The 22,097-nt window shown below is 46.4% G+C and overlaps 1 protein-coding gene across 3 annotated transcripts in view; it reads left to right on the top strand.

The window, feature by feature from the left end:
• The first annotated feature begins 10,284 nt into the window (after nucleotides 1-10,284).
• Nucleotides 10,285-22,097, top strand: part of LOC146025610 (uncharacterized) — a 37,475-nt gene continuing 25,662 nt past the window's right edge. Inside the window, exons 1-4 of one of the 3 annotated variants that reach the window (XM_083155551.1) lie at nucleotides 10,285-10,411; nucleotides 12,158-12,985; nucleotides 15,852-16,237; nucleotides 16,761-16,921. In XM_083155551.1, the coding sequence (XP_083011677.1) occupies nucleotides 12,769-12,985; nucleotides 15,852-16,237; nucleotides 16,761-16,921 (764 nt within the window). In that variant the 5' untranslated portion in view covers nucleotides 10,285-10,411; nucleotides 12,158-12,768. Of the gene's footprint in view, nucleotides 10,412-10,435; nucleotides 10,709-12,157; nucleotides 12,986-15,851; nucleotides 16,238-16,745; nucleotides 16,922-22,097 lie in introns of those variants that run through there. The other 2 variants (XM_083155549.1, XM_083155550.1) reach the window with 2 other exon arrangements.

Raw genomic sequence — 22,097 nt, 5'->3', positions numbered from 1 at the left:
GCACTACTGGGGACATGATATGTAACTGGCACTACTGGGACACGATATGTAACTGGCACTACTGGGGACATGATATGTAACTGGCACTACTGGGGACATGATATGTAACTGGCACTACTGGGGACATGATATGTAACTGGCACTACTGGGACACGATATGTAACTGGCACTACTGAGGACATGATATGTAACTGGCACTACTGAGGACATGATATGTAACTGACACTACTGGGGACATGATATGTAACTGGCACTACTGGGGACATGATATGTAACTGGCACTACTGAGGACATGATATGTAACTGGCACTACTGGGGACATGATATGTAACTGGCACTACTGGGGACATGATATGTAACTGGCACTACTGGGGACATGATATGTAACTGGCACTACTGGGGACATGATATGTAACTGGCACTACTGGGACACGATATGTAACTGGCACTACTGGGACACGATATGTAACTGGCACTGCAAGGACATGATATGTAACTGGCACTACTGGGGACATGATATGTAACTGGCACTACTGAGGACATGATATGTAACTGGCACTACTGGGGACACGTTATGTAACTGGCACTACTGAGGACACCATATGTAACTGGCACTACTGGGAAACGATATGTAACTGGCACTACTGAGGACATGATATGTAACTGGCACTACTGGGACACGATATGTAACTGGCACTACTGGGGAAATAACATGTAACTGGCACTACTGGGGACATGATATGTAACTGACACTACTGGGACACGATATGTAACTGGCACTACTGGGGAAATAACATGTAACTGGCACTACTGGGGACATGATATGTAACTGACACTACTGGGACACGATATGTAACTGGCACTACTGGGGAAATAACATGTAACTGGCACTACTGGGACACGATATGTAACTGGCACTACTGGGACACGATATGTAACTGGCACTGCAAGGACATGATTTCTTGGCATTCGCATTCAGTGTCTGAGATATAACACAAACCTTGTTATATATATATCTCTGTGTATTTCATGTGTTTGTACAACATAAATGCAAGATACCTAAACATAAAATGATTCCCAAATACGGAATAATCCGTTCTCCACAATTCTCCTGGTCCCGAGCATTTGGATGAGGGAACTGAACCTGTTCTTCCAAATCACAACTAGACCCGAGGTCCTCCCGGGATACGGCCAGTAGGCGGAACCTATCAAGGTCGACATACATTAGGTCAGCCACTGAAGTTCCACAGAGCTTCGGTCGACACCTGAAAAAGGTGGACAAGGTCGGAAGGTCGTCACAAGCATTAGGTCGACATGAGTTTTTCATGGTTTTTTTTGCCAACTTGTGCTGACCCTACCATCCACTACGTGGTGGCAGAATATAATAGTGCACTCGGCACCGTGCCCATAGCAGCGAGTAGTACACTTAGATGTGTCCATGTCGACATTCGGGACAAAAAAGTGAACAGCTCATGTCGACCTTTCAACTGTCGACCTTCTCATTGTTGACCTAATGCTTGTGTCGACTTTCCAACCCCGTGGATTAGCCATGTTGATCTATTTCAGGTGTCCACCCCTATTATATATTCCATTGCTGGGTGTAACTCTTGCACCTTTTATGAGCTGAGCGCAGGGTCATGTCACATTTATTGTGCAGCTAGTTGTACTCAAAGTGCAATGTACACACATGTGTAGTGGTATATATAGATATATGGCAGCGAGGAGAGTGACAACCAATCCAATGCCTCATTCTCCAGGCGGATGGAGGCTCCGGTTCTACTAGTCATACAAGGACACGGGGCTTTGTCTAAATCTCCTCTGGTGAAGAACGTTCAGGACCTCTGTCTGTGCGGCTAGTAATCCTGCCCGTATGTAACATTATCTGTCCTCCGTTCCCATGCCCTTATCATTGGCACCGATAATGAAGATTCACCACACATTACATGACCTAATGTCCTTGTTGTCTAATGGGAAAATAAAAGGAAACGCGTTATTGTGAATAGACCTATATATAGATCATATTTAGCTCCAATACCAGTGTAACGATATACACAATGCTGGGAACTAGAACGATTATGGATTTTGGATTTTGGAATAGTTTCTTGCCATAATGAGATATATTGGGGATGGGACACAAGTTTAACCGTTTGAGTGCCAACATTGCTGTGATCGATCCTCAAAATATCCAGTAAAAATGCCACTATCACTCTCAGTGGGGTATATTCAATGCTCTGTCAGTGAGTCATCGGCGTCGGGAAGTCGCCGTCACAGTATTCAACTCACTCCCCTTACACCTTACCTGTTCCCTGAGGCGAGGTGGAAACGGTGAGTGTGGCCAGTAAAACGGCAAGGCTTGCCACAAACTGTGGCGGACGAACCTCGCTGTTTAAAGGGACCCTCGAGGATTTGGCCCTTACATTGAATATTGGCGAGCGAGGATCCTCACCGTACAAACCCCCTCGCTGGCCGCACTGAATATACCCCATAGACTGTTCTGTTAGTGTAAATAAATACAAATTCAGCCAAGTCAGATATAATTGAAGTTTAGTTAAAAAAGAGCAATCGCTGTGAGCGGCGCCGGCATTTTCTTGCAGATTATTTGAGGATCTCTCACAGCAACGTTGGCACTCATCGATGCTTTATGGTTGATGTAGAATAGTTTTGCCATCGATGATGGAGAACCAGATGGTTTCCCACCATCGATGTCCAGCTTAAACGAATACTCGGGACATGAAGCATGGCTCCACCCCCAACATCCATGAAGCCCCAACCCCTGTCTTGATTGTTCCACAGGCCTATCAGTCAAAGAAAATGGATCTCCACCGATATGTAAAAACATTGATGGCAAAGGCAACGATGGCCATCCCTATCACAGCTTAAAGCGAAAGTAAAAACTGTCACAGCTCAAAGTGAAGGTAAATTCCGGAAGCCTAGCAAACAAGTCTGAATCAGGCCCATAATGCCTAAATGGTCCCTGTCCCAGTGTAGCGTACACTCTATCATATGGACACAATATACACAATAACAAGTATATAGATAATAAGGAAACTTTTTAAAAAATGTATGCAATCGCACCAAGCTTTTTGGACAATTATTTACAAGGTAAAACCATGCCTGTAAGTGCCTGTAAATGCCTGTAAGTGCCCGTAAATGCCTGTAAGTGCCCGTAAGTGCCTGTAAGTGCCCGTAAATGCCTGTAAGTGCTTGCCCCTTTAAAAAACAACAACAACATTTGGTGGTTTTGTCAGCGCTAGAGGTACTGCTGTGCGAAGGGGCTGCAGAGTATTGAGCTGTCCTAGCTCACAGGGTATCTCAGTATGGATTAGGTTAACACTGCGCTCACCAAACCAACCTGAACCTGGAGCTCAGGTTGGTTTTGAAGGTGAGCGCAGTGTTAACCTAATCCAAAAAAACCCGGCAAGTTAGGCCGGCATCCCGTATGGCCGCCTAACTCAGACCCTATTTCATTTGTCCCCTTTTATTGTATGGAACAGACGTCTGATTTGTCCCAAAATCTGTTTTTTTATTTTATTTTTAAGTTACTAGGAAATTTGCTATCATTAGGTTTGTGATGTCACCGTGGAAGTGACATCACACCAACGCTCTACCTACAGGGAAGGGGGAAGCATCTCTGCAAGTGGGAGTGATGTGAGCCTTGGCGGTGTAAGAGTTAATTCTGGGCCAGTACATTCTCTTATCATGTAGTTAGCACCAGGCAACAGTTCTGTTTGCTTATCAGATGTTATGAGATAATAAAACCTGGAGGGTGGATGTGTTCAGGAGTTTACACACCTCCTGTAACAGCCAGAACCTGTTATCGCCTGTTATCGGATCACCTCAATAACTTTGTTCTACGTCATTGGAAAGCCTGTACCTTACACCCAATTACAAATCCACTGATGTATTTATTTAAAAACATTTTTTTTTCATTTCAGTAAAACACTATATAAATGGAAACAAAATGCTGCAAAACGTGACATCTGACAGTGAGCGTATCCCAGCAACAAGAAGAAAAAAGTAACATATACAATATTGGGTACTTATGTAGTAGCCGGGCGCCCAATTTGCATACATACGGTAACTTAGGAAAATCACATCGCATTGCATGGGGCATTATAAGGGCCGTGCGATGCGATTTTCCTGTGTAATTTATTCACTGCTCTGTTAGCCCCGGGGGATCGCATCGCACCTCCCGCAAAATCGCATGCGATTTCATTTTATAGGGTGTACGATGCCATTACATTAGCTATACAATAATATCATTGTATGACATACAAAGAGGTTTTAGGCACCCCTCACTATCCACGCCACCCTGAAGCGAGGCAAGGGGTGGCGGAACGCGTCCTCTGACCTTTTCATACCCCCACTATCTACGTCGGCGGGGAGTTGATCTTATATAGAGTGGCGAGCCACCGAGCCCGAAGTGTGGTGAGCGGACGCGGATTACTTTACATGTATTCTGCGTCCCCATGTGCACTGCAGGGGGGCAGATGTAACATGTGCCGAGAGAGTTCGATTTGGGTGAGTTATTTTGTTTCTGTGCAGGGTAAATACTGGCTGCTTTATTTTTACACTGCAATATAGATCTCACTTTGAAGTAAAACCCCACCCAATCTAATTCTCTCTGCACAAGTTACATCTGCCCCACCTGCAGTGCACATGGTTTTGCCCATCTAAGAAGGATTTTGTCAGAAAGAGTGAACTAGAATAAGGCCCTATGTAACAATCAGTTAAGAACATAAAATTCGCAGACGACGCCACCATCATTAGACTCATCAAAGATGGGGAAGGCTTACAGATGGGAAAAGAATCGCTTGGCTCGGTGGTGTAGCTGCAACAACCTATAGCTCAACCCACTCAAAACTATGGAGATGGTAGTGGACTTTAGGAAGAATGCACCTGGAATATCTCCACTAGTGCTCACCAACAACGTGGTGTCACTGGTGGTCTCCTTCAAGTTCCTGGAGACCACAAAAACCCAGGACGTCAAGTGGAGAGCCAATGCAGATGTCATCATCGGAAAGGCGCAACGGGTGACGGATGGCTCCCCAACAGTCGGGAATCCGACAGTCATAACTCCGACGTTGGATTCCCGACTGCTCCATCGTGGGGGTCCACGACCCCCATAGAGAATAAAATAGGTGGGAATCGCAGCTCGCCACCGTGCCCGCAAGGGGCTTCATTGCGCTCCCCCCGCTGTGCAGTCGGGATTCCGACGTCGGAGAAAAGACTGTCTTAATCCCCACTGTCGGTGTGTCATACCACACCCGGCGCAACAGAGGCTGTTCTTCCTAAGGCAACTAAGGAAGTTCAACATCCCACAGAAGCTCATTCTTCTCTTCTACTCTGTGATTGTGGAGTCTGTACTTTGCTCCTCTATAATTGTCTGGTGCGCAGTCCCGTTTCTCAGCTACTGCGTCCTCCTAGTGACCAATACCATCTGTGTCCTATCCGACGACCATCAGTTGCGGTGCTATCTGTATTTGTCGCACTCCATCCACACTGCCGACATCCCAGGTCGACTATGCACTGACATGCCCCCAGAGACTTTAAACAACCTTCTTCTGGACATCGACATCAACACCTCTGGCTCCCAAGTCGTCGACTAACGACTCCCAAGTCGTCAACTCCCGCAGCTCCCAGGCTGCTCACGGTCATCCCCGCCTCCCAGGCCATCTCGCAGCTCCCAGGCTGCTCACTGTCATCCCCGGATCCCAGGTCGTCTCAAGACATACCCTCAAGCCTCCAGTGTCCTCAGTCCTAGCCAGCTTCCAGAGGACCAGGGCAGGGGGCAGTGACCTGCTTGTCAGACGCAGCTAAGTCCAAAGTTCCTTGCAGGACTCCCTGGTGAATACCGCTGACAAGTTAGACTCGGCGCCACTGCTTCTGGTCTCCGCCAACCCTCTGGTTTGCTGTGCCCTGGTTACCCCGTGCATGTCATATATCATACCTCCTGCTTTCTGCTTCCCAGCGCCCTCCACTGGCCCACCACGGTCACAGCCGGGAACACAAGAAACCCCGGTGCTGACAGTATGGCTCTGCCAGTGAGGGAGACAAATGTAGGCTCCACATTTTTCCCTGTCAACAAACTGTATATGTTTAGAGCTAAAAAGTGGGCAGCCAAGACAGTTAAGGACCAGCTACATCCCTGCCATGGGACGCTCATCCTGCTGCCATCAGGCAGATGTTGCAGGGCTATTCCCACCAGGACTAACAGCTTGAAAAACTTCTTCAATCAAGCGGTCCACCTGCTGAACTCCCGAACACTGGAACATATGGATGACTAGTCATTCAGTTCCATTGCTTGTTAACCACACTCTGTACCCTCTTGGTATAACTATCTGAATGTCTGCACGCACGCCCCCCCCCCCCCCCCCCCCCCCTTCACTTGTCTACTTGTTACCCTAATGGATGCTGCACTGCAATTTGGAAACAAATTCCAAGTATACGCAAGTATACCTGGCCAATAAAGCTAATTCTGATTCAATAGGACTTAAGGAACTTAAGTACAGAAAAGCTTTCCAGAAACTTAAGGGAATTACGGAAATACTTGAGTAAACAGGAAAGTCTTGAGTCTGTTTTTGAAGGATTTGGTAATAAGTCACATTAATAATAATGTTGCATGTGTTTATAGTATTCACCCAGAAAAGCAATCAGCCCAAGGGGATGTGTTAAGTTCTACTTCAGTAACCTCGACCTCCGGGAACACTCTGCGGTTCTGTCAAATAGGGAAGATACATGGGAGAAACACCAAAGGCAGACGACATAATGATCATCTGGGAGGGCCAAAGTCAAAGAGTTGGGAACATGATCCAAGATAACAATGGCCCTTATTCTGGTTGGTGCGGTAATATCCGCGTGCGTTCGTGCCGCCGATGTTTTGTGTCTGCGCATGTGCGAGCGGGGCGTACGGCCAAATCCCGCATGAAATGTGAACACTCCGACCAGGGGGTGGAGAGGGGAGTGAAGGGCTATTTGGGCTCATTACCATATGCGTACACCCCGCGTTTCATGGGCGTTCCCATGCAAACGCTGGGCGTACGTATGGTAATGCGGCCGTGACGCACGTGTAGGGGGCGGACATATGACATCGCCGGATGTCAGCTGCCCGCCCAGATCCCTGCTTTTGCACGGAAAAATGTCCGTGTGGTCTGAGGTTGCGGGAGCTGGTGGAACACTTGGTCCTGCATTCGATGTTCTGCGACCATCGAATGATGGGGGAGGTTCCCTGAGATGGAGGAGGCGTATTCCATGAAAAATACACGTGCGGTCCGTTCGGACAGCTTCTTGCCGCATATGGACGGAGTTGGCGATCCGTATGGAAGGCGGGGTTCGCACGCATGGTCCTGGCCGCATATTCGGATCCGGCCGCACCGATCAGAATAAGGGCCTATGTTTTGTAGGTTTGATGGCTGAAGTCGAGTTGTTCCAGAGTCTGATACCAAGGTATGGCCTATTCTAGAGAGGGAACCATGTACTGGTAAATGAAAGGAATCAGAACGTTCTGAACGTTCACTCGAGATGAGTGAAATAGTGAATAGATTTCATGGCTGGTATATAATGGAGGTATTTGGACTGGGATCAATGCTTGTGAAGGGCGATTTATCCAAAAAGGGGTCAGCAACAGTAATAATTAACTGAGAGATTAATAAAATGAAATTGCTTCTCCATTAGGTGCACTAATATTAAACAAGTTGTAGAGCGCCCAAAAAAATGTCAATATCCAGTACACCATAACGCCCCTTGGAATGTATAAACTGGTCCCCAATATCATATGTGGCCCACCTCAGAAAGCCAAAAACACATAAAAAATATTAAACAGGGAGAGGCTCCCATCCCAGTGAAACGTGACCGGCATAAACCGTGGACGGTTAGAAAACAAAACCAACATAAACTAATGTCAATATGACGACAGAAAGGGCATGGCCAACAGAACGGTGTTCTTCCCCACAGCCAAACCCTATCCCTCTACGCTAGTGCGGAACCTTCTGAATGCTGGCATCCAGTGGCGGAACTTGTGGGTGGTGGATCCAGGTGCAAAAATATAATGTAGGCCCGGCCTCCTCCACCTCAACACAAGTTCACAATATACAACATGGCAGAGGGTTACAGGGAGAGGCAGAGGGTGACAGGGAAAAAAAATGGGTGACAGGGGCAGCAGTGGGCCCTAGGTCCTAGGGTATTCATGAGAAATACACTTGCGGTCCGTTCGGACAGCTTCTTACCACATTCGGACGGAGTGAGCGATCCGTACGAAAGGCGGGGTTTAGGATGCACGGTCCTGCCCGCATATTTGGCTCCGTCCGCACAGACCAGAATAAGGCCCTTAATCACCTCCTCCCACTCCCGTGTCCAAGACTTCTCTCGCGCTGCCCCCCTGCACTGGAACAACCTCCCGCCACCCATCAGGCTTTCTGATTCCCTTACCTCCTTCAAATGGTCCCTCAAAACCCACTTCTTCTGACTAGCCTATCCCTCCTCCTATCCTGCCTCCGTTCCCCTCCATCCATTCCTACTTATCCTACTGTTTTTCGTTCATCCACCCACCTTCTTTTAGTCTGTAACTCTTATGAGTAGGGCCCTCCTTCCTCACGTACTCACCCTACCTCTTTACCTCACCTGTGCTCCTGTCCTGTTCTTCCCTTCCTCTACTTCATCTTCAGTCTCCTCGACAATTCCGACACCTACTTCTGAACTGATGCTGATTTTAGTTCTACCAGCTATACCCCTATTTATGCTGTATTTTATCACCACACCCTGTACGTTACCTTGTCATTTGTTTTTTGTTTGCTATGTACGGCGCTGCGGACACTGTGTGGCGCCTTATAAATAAACATACTACTACTACAGCCAGGACCAGGTTAGTAAACCTGCAGGTCCACTCCCGACTCCCAGCCACAAGCAGCGTAGCAATAGCTCCTGCAGACCCACGATGCCGGGCACCCACGCTTGGTCAGCGCCTCCCCACTGTTGCGGGGTCTGCGGCGCTATTGTTATGCCACTGACCTGTGCTGAAAAACCTGTTCAGAACAGATGATGGTAATCATAAATGAAGAGGGAAGTCCAGGAAAAGAGCATTGTGTCCCTCCTGGAATGGGTCATGTTGGGAGGTATGCAACACTCACTAAAGTAGCGGGAGACTTGGAATCAGCCATTATTGTGTCACACTTACATACCCTCCAACATGACCCATTCCATTAGGCACAAAATGCTCTGTTCCATGGACTTCCCTCTTAATTGATAATTGCAGTCACATGTGTTGAACTAGGTCAGTGATAATAATGGTGTTCCACAACTGGTGAAGGCAATCCTAAATTAAGGAAGAAGCTGGGTTATGTTGGAGGGTATGTACATAATGCCACCTGCTGCTCTCTGCCATCTTAAATCCCATAACACACTGCAGCAGGAGTAGCGTATAATACAGTGATGGCTAACCTTGACACTCCAGCTGTTGATGAACTACACATCCCAGCATGTCCTGCATCAGATTTAGCATGGCCAAATAGTAAAACTGTCGCAGGGCATGCTGGGATGTGCAGTTCAGCACAGGGTTGCCGACTTTTGTTATATCCTTTCCGGGAGAAGCCCAGAGAGGAGACTTTCAGCAAGAGTTCGGGGGCTGGACTTGAGTGTGCCATCATTAAGCCCCGCCCCCATGCTTTGGGGCTCATCTACATTTGGATATAAGTAATTTTACCAGATTCCTCTCAGATGTAGCAGTACACACCCACGCTTCTAGGTGCCACGTTCACAATCTTTTTCACAATCTCTCCATATATGGAACTAGACATGACCTTTTGGTGGAGCATGACACGCCCCCTCAATGCGCAATTTTTTTTACCAACTATAATCTCCCTGAAACTAGTAGGCAAATAGGCAAGTATGAGGCTAGCCATCACTGGTATAATATATTAGAACATGGCAAAAACAGGAAATGCCACAAAGCAGCCAAATAAAACCCAACACAGTGCAGAGAATGAGAGACTAGCGACGAATCCATGGGGAATTGTGGACCAATCGAAACAGACATATATTTTTTTAATTAGAAGTCACTATTTCCATAGACGTCCACTAAGAAATCATACAAATATATCTGGTCACATAATATCAAATTGCATTATACATAACCTGTCCAAAATATAACTTCCTTAGTGTAATATAAAGTCATAGGGGCAAAAATGACCCCAGACAGTGGCCTTTTAATCAGTGCTACATGAATTATCTGATACACAAAGCTATTGGCAGGCATTGCATGGTTCAATAAAGTTTGTTGAACAAAAACCCTATCAGCACTTCCCTGTGATCGCTCCCGGAAGTGAGAAGCCGGGAGCGTGACTGGGCAGCGCCATCATCGTGTGGGGAATGCCAGTAGAGGTGTCAGGATCTGGCGGACATTTGCGCATATTTAAAGGCAAGAAATCTTCCCCATAGCCCTCCGCGGCTCCGGGGATCCCTGCCCCCTCTCCCCTATCTGACATGGCTCGTTATCGTCCTTTCAACGATACAACGGAGTGGAGGGCTCACGAAAGGGGCGTGTTTGTGGGCGGGGCTTATTCGCTGCCATTTTTTTCTCCCCATATGTGAATGTTGAATGCTGTGTATTAACCATGGTCATGAATATTATACAGGTTCTGGGGCTGGTCTACTGCAAGCCTGTATGTTCCCTGTTTTTCATCAGCAACAGAACCTGTGTAACCCATCAGGGCTGGTATGGCAATCCTATTATTATAATGCCTCCATAGTCCATACGTGCCTTACATTGTCCATAGGCTGTAGAAAGCAGTATCTGCCTGCACATACGATGGTCACCAATGTCACCAGTTATGGCTAACCACAATGGAAACAAACAAACGGCAAGGGATCCATTAATGGTTTCAACTACCAATGGTCATCCCCGCTTTACTATTAACTAAGGTGTTGGCCAGTCAGAGCCTTGTAGAAAAAAAACAACACTACCCCATTGGTTGGTCCCGTTTAATTTGGTTCTCCCCAACCGATGTTAAAAGTATTCAACGTTGACTATAAACTACTGATTGATCGATGTTTGAGGCCACCCCACTACCTAGCATTACAATGCTAGTAATCTTAGAATTGCACACCAAGGGGTGGCGATACTATGACGATAGTGCCCCACCACTCATTGCACATGGTTGGGTGCAAGGCCCATCACTAAAGATGGCGGCTGCAGATGGAAAGCCAGTGGGTGACACAGCGGCGGCAGTTACGTAGTCAGCGTAGCGTCCCTGTCAGAATGAGCGTAGTGTTCCTGCGGATAGCGTAGTTAAAAGTAGTGTAGTGTTTCTGCGAGCGTCCCTATCAGAATCAGCGTAGCTTTGTGTTCCGGCAACTGTCTCAGATGTATGATATGGCAGGTGTGAATGTGTTCCTGAAACACCCACACTATCCACGCCAGCACCAAGCGTAGCAAGTGCAGTGAGGGGATGCGTTATGCGTCCTCCAGACCTTTTCATACCACCACTATCCATGTCAGCGTGGAGTTGAATTTATAGTGTGGCAAGCTTAGCGAGCCACCGAGCCCCGAAGCATGGCGAGCGGACGCGGATTACTTTACATGTATTCCATGTCTCCTAGCGGGGCTCGTTGCGCTCGCCGCGCTTCAGGCTCGCTGCACTCGCCACACTTTTAAGAATCAAATCGATATATTGTCCATTCAATTGAACAGACAATATATAACACTCCTATCTGCCTTGACCAAAAGCAAAGAAAACACCTGGCCTGGATTCTTTCCATCCAAAGCTGCTAGCCTCCAAACTTTCAAGCGTTCCCTGAAAACTCACCTCTTCAGGCAAGCCTATCATATTTATATACCAACCACACAACCCTCTGAGGCACTTATGTATTCTATAGCTTCTCTTCTGGACCTACAAGCTATGCTATTACTGGTGCCTGTCCTTGTGTTTCCCTCCTATGTCTCTCTGTTTTACGTTGTTCTTTCAGTGTTGTCAATATCTGTAAAGTGCAACGGAATCTGCTGCGCTATATAAGAAACTGTAAATAATAAATAATATATATATATATATATATATATATATATACACACACAGCAGCTTCTGACTTGCATTACATTACACCCTATGAAATAATGAAAGGCTTTTAATATTTCGTAAGCTGATTCCTGTTTCTTCTTCTTTTACAGATCTGGTTAATCAGAAGTCACTTGTGGAATACCGACATGCTGTGTAGAATTACAAATTAATAGTTTGCTCGTTAAGCAGACTTCATCTGCAGCCTGGTGTTGGAGCTCTCTGTGTGTAAACCATTTGCAGATTTAGGTTACGTTAATCTAAATTACCTGCACGGTACATAGAATTTGCAGTGCCCGGAACAAACGGGATTCGGTTATAGCGTTCGTGGCTCCCAGCCAGTTCCCCAGCAATATTAATGAACGTCATGTCAGATTATCTGCTCAACATAAAATTTGTTTTTAGAAGGGATTTAAAATTACCAAAACTCGCAGGTTAAACTCACTGCTTGGTAAACAAAAAATAAAAGATTTAGGAAATTTTTGATCTATTTTTATCTGACAAAATCTATTTGTATATTTTATTTTTTGAATATCTGCTAAAAGGTCAAAGATATTTTATTTACTTTTTTAATTTAACTGTAAACGTTAAGTGCCTCAATATGAGCCTTTCAGCTATGAAATATATAATATATTATTTAAATTAGACAATAAAAGAAACCCAGAAGTTAAACTATTGAAAAGTGAGAGGGTAAAATTGCTTTATAAAAGAATTCGATTTAATCATGGACAGCGCCGGTAATGAGACCACTACCAGAGGCGAGGATGACAGCATCATCCCGCCGTACCTCCCTGTCCTCCTGCCGAAAGGACGGAAATTAATTCTTCATCTAGATTTGAATAACACCATCCTGGTATCAGATGCTGTCACTGGTCAAGGGCTGAAGGCAGCGCTGAACTCCTACCTGAGCACCGTAGTCTGGGGGAAGATAAATGACGCAGGTGGGTACTTCTTCTCTAGTCTGTAGGTGCACCCTAATGTTTCACACCCCGTTCATTGTCTTCCATTTCACACCAAAACGAGACCCTAGTTATAAGGTGAAACAAGTCTTTTTATTGGTTACAGCTTTAAATTTAGCGGTAAACTTAACAAAATCTTGCAGTTTCTGTAATCTCTGAAACTTTTACACAACTCCCTATGTGTATAGTAACAAAAAAAATTAAAACTCCATATATGCCATAGAATGTGGTTAATGGATGTGGTACAAAATGTTCATATTCAGAATATCAACATGTTGTGACTGTCGATGGTCTCCATGTGAATTTGCAATACACCCCTAACCCCGACCACAGATAAACCGATGGAAGCCTGACACAATGCTCCATACCTCCCAACATGACCCTCTCCAGGAGGGACACAATGCTCCATAACTCCCAACATGACCCTCTCCAGGAGGGACACAATGCTCCATACCTCCCAACATGACCCTCTTCAGGAGGACACAATGCTCCATACCTCCCAACATGACCCTCTCCAGGAGGAACACAATGCTCCATGCCTCCCAACATGACCCTCTCCAGGAGGACACAATGCTCCATACCTCCCAACATGACCCTCTCCAGGAGGGACACAATACTCCATAACTCCCAACATGACCCTCTCCAGGAGGACACAATGCTCCATAACTCCCAACATGACCCTCTCCAGGAGGGACACAATGCTCCATACCTCCCAACATGACCCTCTCCAGGAGGGACACAATGCTCCATAACTCCCAACATGACCCTCTCCAGGAGGGACACAATGCTCCATACCTCCCAACATGACCCTCTCCAGGAAGGACACAATGCTCCATACCTCCCAACATGACCCTCTCCAGGAAGGACACAATGCTCCATACCTCCCAACATGCCCCTCTCCAGGAAGGACACAATGCTCCATACCTCCCGACATGCCCCTCTCCAGGAGGACACAATGCTCCATACCTCCCAGCATGCCCCTCTCCAGGAGGACACAATGCTCCATAACTCCCAACATGACCCTCTCCAGGAGGGACACAATGCTCCATACCTCCCAACATGACCCTCTCCAGGAGGGACACAATGCTCCATAACTCCCAACATGACCCTCTCCAGGAGGGACACAATGCTCCATACCTCCCAACATGACCCTCTCCAGGAAGGACACAATGCTCCATACCTCCCAACATGCCCCTCTCCAGGAAGGACACAATGCTCCATACCTCCCGACATGACCCTCTCCAGGAGGACACAATGCTCCATACCTCCCAGCATGCCCCTCTCCAGGAGGACACAATGCTCCATACCTCCCAGCATGCCCCTCTCCAGGAAGGACACAATGCTCCATAACTCCCAACATGACCCTCTCCAGGAGGGACACAATGCTCCATACCTCCCAATATGACCCTCTCCAGGAGGGACACAATGCCCCATACCTCCCAAAATGACCCTCTCCAGGAGGGACACAATGCTCCATAACTCCCAACATGACCCTCTCCAGGAGGGACACAATGCTCCATACCTCCAAACATGACCCTCTCCAGGAGGGACACAATGCTCCATACCTCCAAACATGACCCTCTCCAGGAGGGACACAATGCTCCATACCTCCAAACATGACCCTCTCCAGGAGGGACACAATGCTCCATAACTCCCAAGATGACCCTCTCCAGGAGGGACACAATGCTCCATACCTCCCAACATGACCCTCTCCAGGAGGGACACAATGCTCTATTCCTGGACTTTCCTCTTCATTTATGATGACCATTACCTGTGGTGACACATTTCTTATCAATGGACCTGTTTAAAACAGGTGCTGGAAATCATAGATTCAGGGGGAAGTCCAGGAACATTGTGTCCTCCTGGAGAGGGTCATGTTGGGAGGTATGGAGCATTGTGTCCTCCTGGAGAGGGTCATGTTGGGAGGTATGGAGCATTGTGTCCTCCTGGAGAGGGTCATGTTGGGAGGTATGGAGCATTGTATCCTCCTGGAGAGGGTCATGTTGGGAGGTATGGAGCATTGTGTCCTCCTGGAGAGGGTCATGTTGGGAGGTATGTGTTTAGACAACGCCAACTCTGAATGTCGATATGGACGTATATGCTGATTACTAGTAGCTTCACGAACTATAAGTGAATATTTATTTTATATTTTGCAGTTTTTCCATGAATTTTACTTTTAAAGGATGTGCTATAAATCTTTGCATAATTTAGAGATGTCACCCGATTAATGTTGCCTTGGGGAGGGAGGCCAACATTAAGAGTCATCTTAACATATAGGCTAGATCAGGGGCAGCCAACTCCAGTCCTCGAGAGCTACCAACAGGTAACGTTTTCCAGGTCTCCTCACAGAATCACAAGTGAAGTAATTACCTCCACCTGTGGATCTTTTATAATGTGTCAGTGAGTAAATACTACACCTGTGCAGCTTCTAGGTGAGCTGGAAAACATGAACTGTTGGTAGCTCTCGAGGACTGTAGTTGGCTACCCCTGGGCTCGATGGACAGTTGCCAAGGGCCCCCCACTTCCTTGGGCTCTGAGCTTGTGGGGAGATTCTTTATAATTCCTTCCCATGGATGGGTGTTCAATGCTTTGCCCTGGGCCTAGTATGCTGACGATTTTACACTTGGGAACTCAGGAGCAGATTTATTAAGCTCGTGAAGTGATAAAGTGTCTGGTTTTTATCACTGGTCAATTAGCTCCTAACTGTGAAGTTACAGGCTTGGTTTGAAAAATGACAGGTAGGAGCTGATTGACCAGTGATAAAAACCAGACACTTTATCACTTCACCGAGCTTAATATATCTTTCCCATAGTTTGATGTCTAGGCTAATAATACGGTTTCATTGCAGGAGAATGGCAATGGCTTAGCCATCAACCTTCGGTGAGACCTCCGTGCGAGGAAGCCATTAACTACTATACTCATTTTGGTCGAGATTGGAACTTCGTTGACACGGAAATAGGTCAACCGTTCAAAGAGGTCTATAATCATCACATTAAGCTGCTGGAGTGGCGAGGAGAAGCCGACCGTGTGTTTGCACAGAAGGAAGAGGATGGGAAATGTTATCATTGGATCCTTCCTTCGTTCTTCCATCTGTTACAAAGTCTACATCAACAAGGGCGGCAGTTCTCTGTCATCCTGAGGACGTTTGGCACTGACCTCCCTCGGGTGCTAGACTCCGTCCATGCTGCCTTTAGCGGAAAGCACCCACATTTCCCTCAGCTCCAGCAAGTGCCGGTACATTAATAAACATTATTATGGTGGTATTAACAAAACTCATCTTTTTTTCTAGGGGCAGGTAACAAAGCTTTGTAAGTTTCTAAGAACCTCCCTGCCTAGAGTTAAATGTAAGAATCCTATTGGCTGTGACATTACATCTTACAGCCAATGAGAAGCTAGCAAAACAGGACTGGAGTGCAACCCGCCATATTGGAAACTAGTTGGGCTTATGACAATAGGGTCAGCTGCCACAACTGGCTTTAAGGATTGGGTGGGCTGCCATAACAAAGGGTAAGGGGGTGGGAGATAATTTATGTCATACTTTTCATGAAGAGTTGGTACCTGGGGTACTGCGGTAATGCTATCAGTAACTGCATTTAGTAGCCAAGTTGAAGGTTTGGTTAAAATGGTAATTCCCCTTCATCTACTGATTGGCTAGACCCAATTGTCACAGAAGATGAAGGTTGGACACCACATACTATACAGCGACTGTTATCTTAGAGGAGGCAAATTATTAATTCTGTAGATCTTTTATTCCAAGCTCAATGTAGATGTTACTCGGGGGAGAATACGATGCAACAAGAGGGAGATTGTGCTGACCCGCGGCTCTGAGCGCGCATCTACCAAAGCAAAGGAAAGAAACGTATACAATTACTTCAGCAGCATGGCGGGGATAGGAGGCTTTCAGGACCACTTTGACTGGTAAGTCCTGCTGCAAAGGACTGCAGAGTAATGCTACTGGGTACAGCTGGTGTAATGTTACAGGGTGATAGTAATGCTACTGGGTACAGCTGGTGTAATGTTATAGGGTGATAGTAATGCTACTGGGTACAGCTGGTGTAATGTTACAGGGTGATAGTAATGCTACTGGGTACAGCTGGTGTAATGTTACAGGGTGATAGTAATGCTACTGGGTACAGCTGGTGTAATGTTACAGGGTGATAGTAATGCTACTGGGTGCAGCTGGTGTAATGTTACAGGGTGATAGTAATGCTACTGGGTACAGCTGGTGTAATGTTACAGGGTGATAGTAATGCTACTGGGTACAGCTGGTGTAATGTTACAGGGTGATAGTAATGCTACTGGGTACAGCTGGTGTAATGTTACAGGGTGATAGTAATGCTACTGGGTACAGCTGGTGTAATGTTACAGGGCGATAGTAATGCTACTGGGTACAGCTGGTGTAATGTTACAGGGCGATAGTAATGCTACTGGGTACAGCTGGTGTAATGTTACAGGGCGATAGTAATGCTACTGGGTACAGCTGGTGTAATGTTACAGGGCGATAGTAATGCTACTGGGTACAGCTGGTGTAATGTTACAGGGCGATAGTAATGCTACTGGGTACAGCTGGTGTAATGTTACAGGGCGATAGTAATGCTACTGGGTACAGCTGGTGTAATGTTACAGGGCGATAGTAATGCTACTGGGTACAGCTGGTGTAATGTTACAGGGCGATAGTTTTGCTACTGGGTACAGCTGGTGTAATGTTACAGGGTGATAGTAATGCTACTGGGTACAGCTGGTGTAATGTTACAGGGCGATAGTAATGCTACTGGGTACAGCTGGTGTAATGTTACAGGGCGATAGTAATGCTACTGGGTACAGCTGGTGTAATGTTACAGGGTGATAGTAATGCTACTGGGTACAGCTGGTGTAATACTACAGGGTGATAGTAATGCTACTGGGTACAGCTGGTGTAATGTTACAGGGTGATAGTAATGCTACTGGGTACAGCTGGTGTAATGTTACAGGGTGATAGTAATGCTACTGGGTACAGCTGGTGTAATGTTACAGGGTGATAGTAATGCTACTGGGTACAGCTGGTGTAATGTTACAGGGTGATAGTAATGCTACTGGGTACAGCTGGTGTAATGTTACAGGGTTATAGTAATGCTACTGGGTACAGCTGGTGTAATGTTACAGGGCGATAGTAATGCTACTGGGTACAGCTGGTGTAATGTTAAGGGGTGATAGTAATGCTACTGGGTACAGCTGGTGTAATGCTACTGGGTGATAGTAATGCTACTGGGTACAGCTGGTGTAATGTTACAGGGTGATAGTAATGCTACTGGGTACAGCTGGTGTAATGTTACAGGGTGATAGTAATGCTACTGGGTACAGCTGGTGTAATGTTACAGGGTGATAGTAATGCTACTGGGTACAGCTGGTGTAATGTTACAGGGTGATAGTAATGCTACTGGGTACAGCTGGTGTAATGTTACAGGGTGATAGTAATGCTACTGGGTACAGCTGGTGTAATGTTACAGGGTGATAGTAATGCTACTGGGTACAGCTGGTGTAATGTTACAGGGTGATAGTAATGTTACTGGGTACAGCTGGTGTAATGTTACAGGGTGATAGTAATGTTACTGGGTACAGCTGGTGTAATGCTACAGGGCGATAGTAATGCTACTGGGTACAGCTGGTGTAATGTTACAGGGTGATAGTAATGCTACTGGGTACAGCCGGTGTAATGTTACAGGGTGATAGTAATGCTACTGGGTACAGCTGGTGTAATGTTACAGGGTGATAGTAACGCTACCGGGTACAGCTGGTGTAATGTTACAGGGTGATAGTAACGCTACCGGGTACAGCTGGTGTAATGTTACAGGGTGATAGTAATGCTACTGGGTACAGCTGGTGTAATGTTACAGGGTGATAGTAACGCTACCGGGTACAGCTGGTGTAATGTTACAGGGTGATAGTAATGCTACTGGGTACAGCTGGTGTAATGTTACAGGGTGATAGTAATGCTACTGGGTACAGCTGGTGTAATGTTACAGGGCGATAGTAATGCTACTGGGTACAGCTGGTGTAATGTTACAGGGTGATAGTAATGCTACTGGGTACAGCTGGTGTAATGTTACAGGGTGATAGTAATGCTACTGGGTACAGCTGGTGTAATGTTACAGGGTGATAGTAATGCTACTGGGTACAGCTGGTGTAATGTTACAGGGTGATAGTAATGCTACTGGGTACAGCTGGTGTAATGTTACAGGGTGATAGTATTGCTACTGGGTACAGCTGGTGTAATGTTACAAGGCGATAGTAATGCTACTGGGTACAGCTGGTGTAATGTTACAGGGTGATAGTAATGCTACTGGGTACAGCTGGTGTAATGTTACAGGGTGATAGTAATGCTACTGGGTACAGCTGGTGTAATGTTACAGGGCGATAGTAATGCTACTGGGTACAGCTGGTGTAATGTTACAGGGTGATAGTAATGCTACTGGGTACAGCTGGTGTAATGTTACAGGGTGATAGTAATGCTACTGGGTACAGCTGGTGTAATGTTACAGGGTGATAGTAATGCTACTGGGTACAGCTGGTGTAATGTTACAGGGTGATAGTAATGCTACTGGGTACAGCTGGTGTAATGTTACAGGGTGATAGTATTGCTACTGGGTACAGCTGGTGTAATGTTACAAGGCGATAGTAATGCTACTGGGTACAGCTGGTGTAATGTTACAGGGTGATAGTAATGCTACTGGGTACAGCTGGTGTAATGTTACAGGGTGATAGTAATGCTACTGGGTACAGCTGGTGTAATGTTACAGGGCGATAGTAATGCTACTGGGTACAGCTGGTGTAATGTTACAGGGTGATAGTAATGCTACCGGGTACAGCTGGTGTAATGTTACAGGGTGATAGTAATGCTACTGGGTACAGCTGGTGTAATGTTACACGGTATCTCTAATATAAATCTACAGAGTAATATTCCTGAGGTTAGAACATTCATGGCTGCAGTCTGATGACTATTAAGGGGTGTACACTTGGATGCAATGTACTTTATATTCAATTGGGATTTTGCTACTAAAAGCAAAATCAAATAGAAAAAAAATCGACTATATTGAACCATGTGTGTGCCCTATTACTTTAGCTACAAAATGGCTGCATCCCCTCTGTTTAAGTGACTGGCTGATTATTTTATACTGCTATTAAACCTTCCTCCCCTAAAGTCTAAAAAAGGAGAGGTGCAATCCCAGGGAGTAAGTATCACTCTGGAAGCAGACTAGATGGGCCAAATGGTTCTTATCTGCCGTCAAATTCTATGAAGCCCCTGATACAGTAAACGGTAGCAGATAGAAAGAGCACAATATTATTGACGGGATGGTACTGCGACACGGGTGCTTGGGATGCCGGCGGTCTTACCCTCCCTTCCTACAGCCTAACCCTAACCCTAACCATCCCACCCCTAACCAGCCTTACCCTTCCTTCTTAGTGCCTAACCCCCCCCCCCCTTACAGTCTAACCTTAACCCCACCTTAGTGCCTAACCCCCCCCCCTTACAGTCTAACCTTAACCCCACCTTAGTGCCTAACCCCCACCCCCTCCCCCTCACAGGCCTATGATTAACCGTACTCCCTTAGTGCCTAACCTTAGCAGTTTCTTATATAGCGCACACAGATTCCGCAGCGCTGTACAGAGAATATTTGAACATTCACATCAGTCCCTGCCCCAGTGGAGCTTACAGTCTATATTCCCTACCACATGTACTCGCACACACAGACATTCTAGGGTTAATTTTTCGGAGCCAATTAGCCTACCAGTATATTTTTGGATTGTGGGAGGAAACCGGAGTACCCGGAGGAAACCCACGCAAGTACGGGGAGAATATACAAACTCCACACAGTTAGAGCCATGGTGGGAATGGAACCCATGACCTCAGCGATGTGAGGCAGTAATGTAACCATTACACCGTCCGTACTGCCCTGTATATATAACACATGGTGGGGATAGAACCCATAACCTCAGTGCTGTGAGGCAGTAATGTAACCATTACACCGTCCGTACTGCCCCGTATATATAACACATGGTGGGGATAAAACCCATGACCTCAGCGCTGTGAGGCAGTAATGCTAACCATTACACCATCCGTACTGCCCCGTATATATAACACATGGTGGGGATAGAACCCATGACCTCAGCGCTGTGAGGCAGTAATGTAACCATTACACCATCCGTACTGCCCCGTATATATAACACATGGTGGGAATAGAACCCATGACCTCAGTGCTGTGAGGCAGTAATGTAACCATTACACCGTCCGTACTGCCCGTATATATAACACATGGTGGGAATAGAACCCATGACCTCAGTGCTGTGAGGCAGTAATGTAAACATTACACCATCCGTACTGCCCCGTATATATAACACATGGTGGGGATAGAACCCATGACCTCAGTGCTGTGAGGCAGTAATGTAACCATTACACCATCCGTACTGCCGCGTATATATAACACATGGTGGGAATAGAACCCATGACCTCAGTGCTGTGAGGCAGTAATGTAACCATTACACCGTCCGTACTGCCCGTATATATAACACATGGTGGGAATAGAACCCATGACCTCAGTGCTGTGAGGCAGTAATGTAACCATTACACCATCCGTACTGCCCTGTATATATAACACATGGTGGGAATAGAACCCATGACCTCAGCGCTGTGAGGCAGTAATGCTAACTATTACACCGTCCGTACTGCCCGTATATATAACACATGGTGGGGATAGAACCCATGACCTCAGCACTGTGAGGCAGTAATGCTAACCATTACACCATCCGTACTGCCCCGTATATATAACACATGGTGGGAATAGAACTCATGACCTCAGTGCTGTGAGGCAGTAATACTAACCATTACACCGTCCGTACTGCCCCTTATATATAACACATGGTGGGAATAGAACCCATGACCTCAGTGCTGTGAGGCAGTAATGCTATAACCATTACACCGTCCGTACTGCCCCGTATATATAACACATGGTGGGGATAGAACCCATGACCTCAGTGCTGTGAGGCAGTAATGCTAACCATTACACCATCCGTACTGCCCCGTATATATAACACATGGTGGGAATAGAACTCATGACCT

Source organism: Crinia signifera, chromosome 8, assembly GCF_055691185.1.
Source record: "Crinia signifera chromosome 8, ASM5569118v1, whole genome shotgun sequence".
NCBI lineage: Eukaryota > Metazoa > Chordata > Amphibia > Anura > Myobatrachidae > Crinia > Crinia signifera.
Note: the sequence above shows the minus strand (reverse complement) of the source record. Positions and strands in the feature narration are given on the sequence as shown.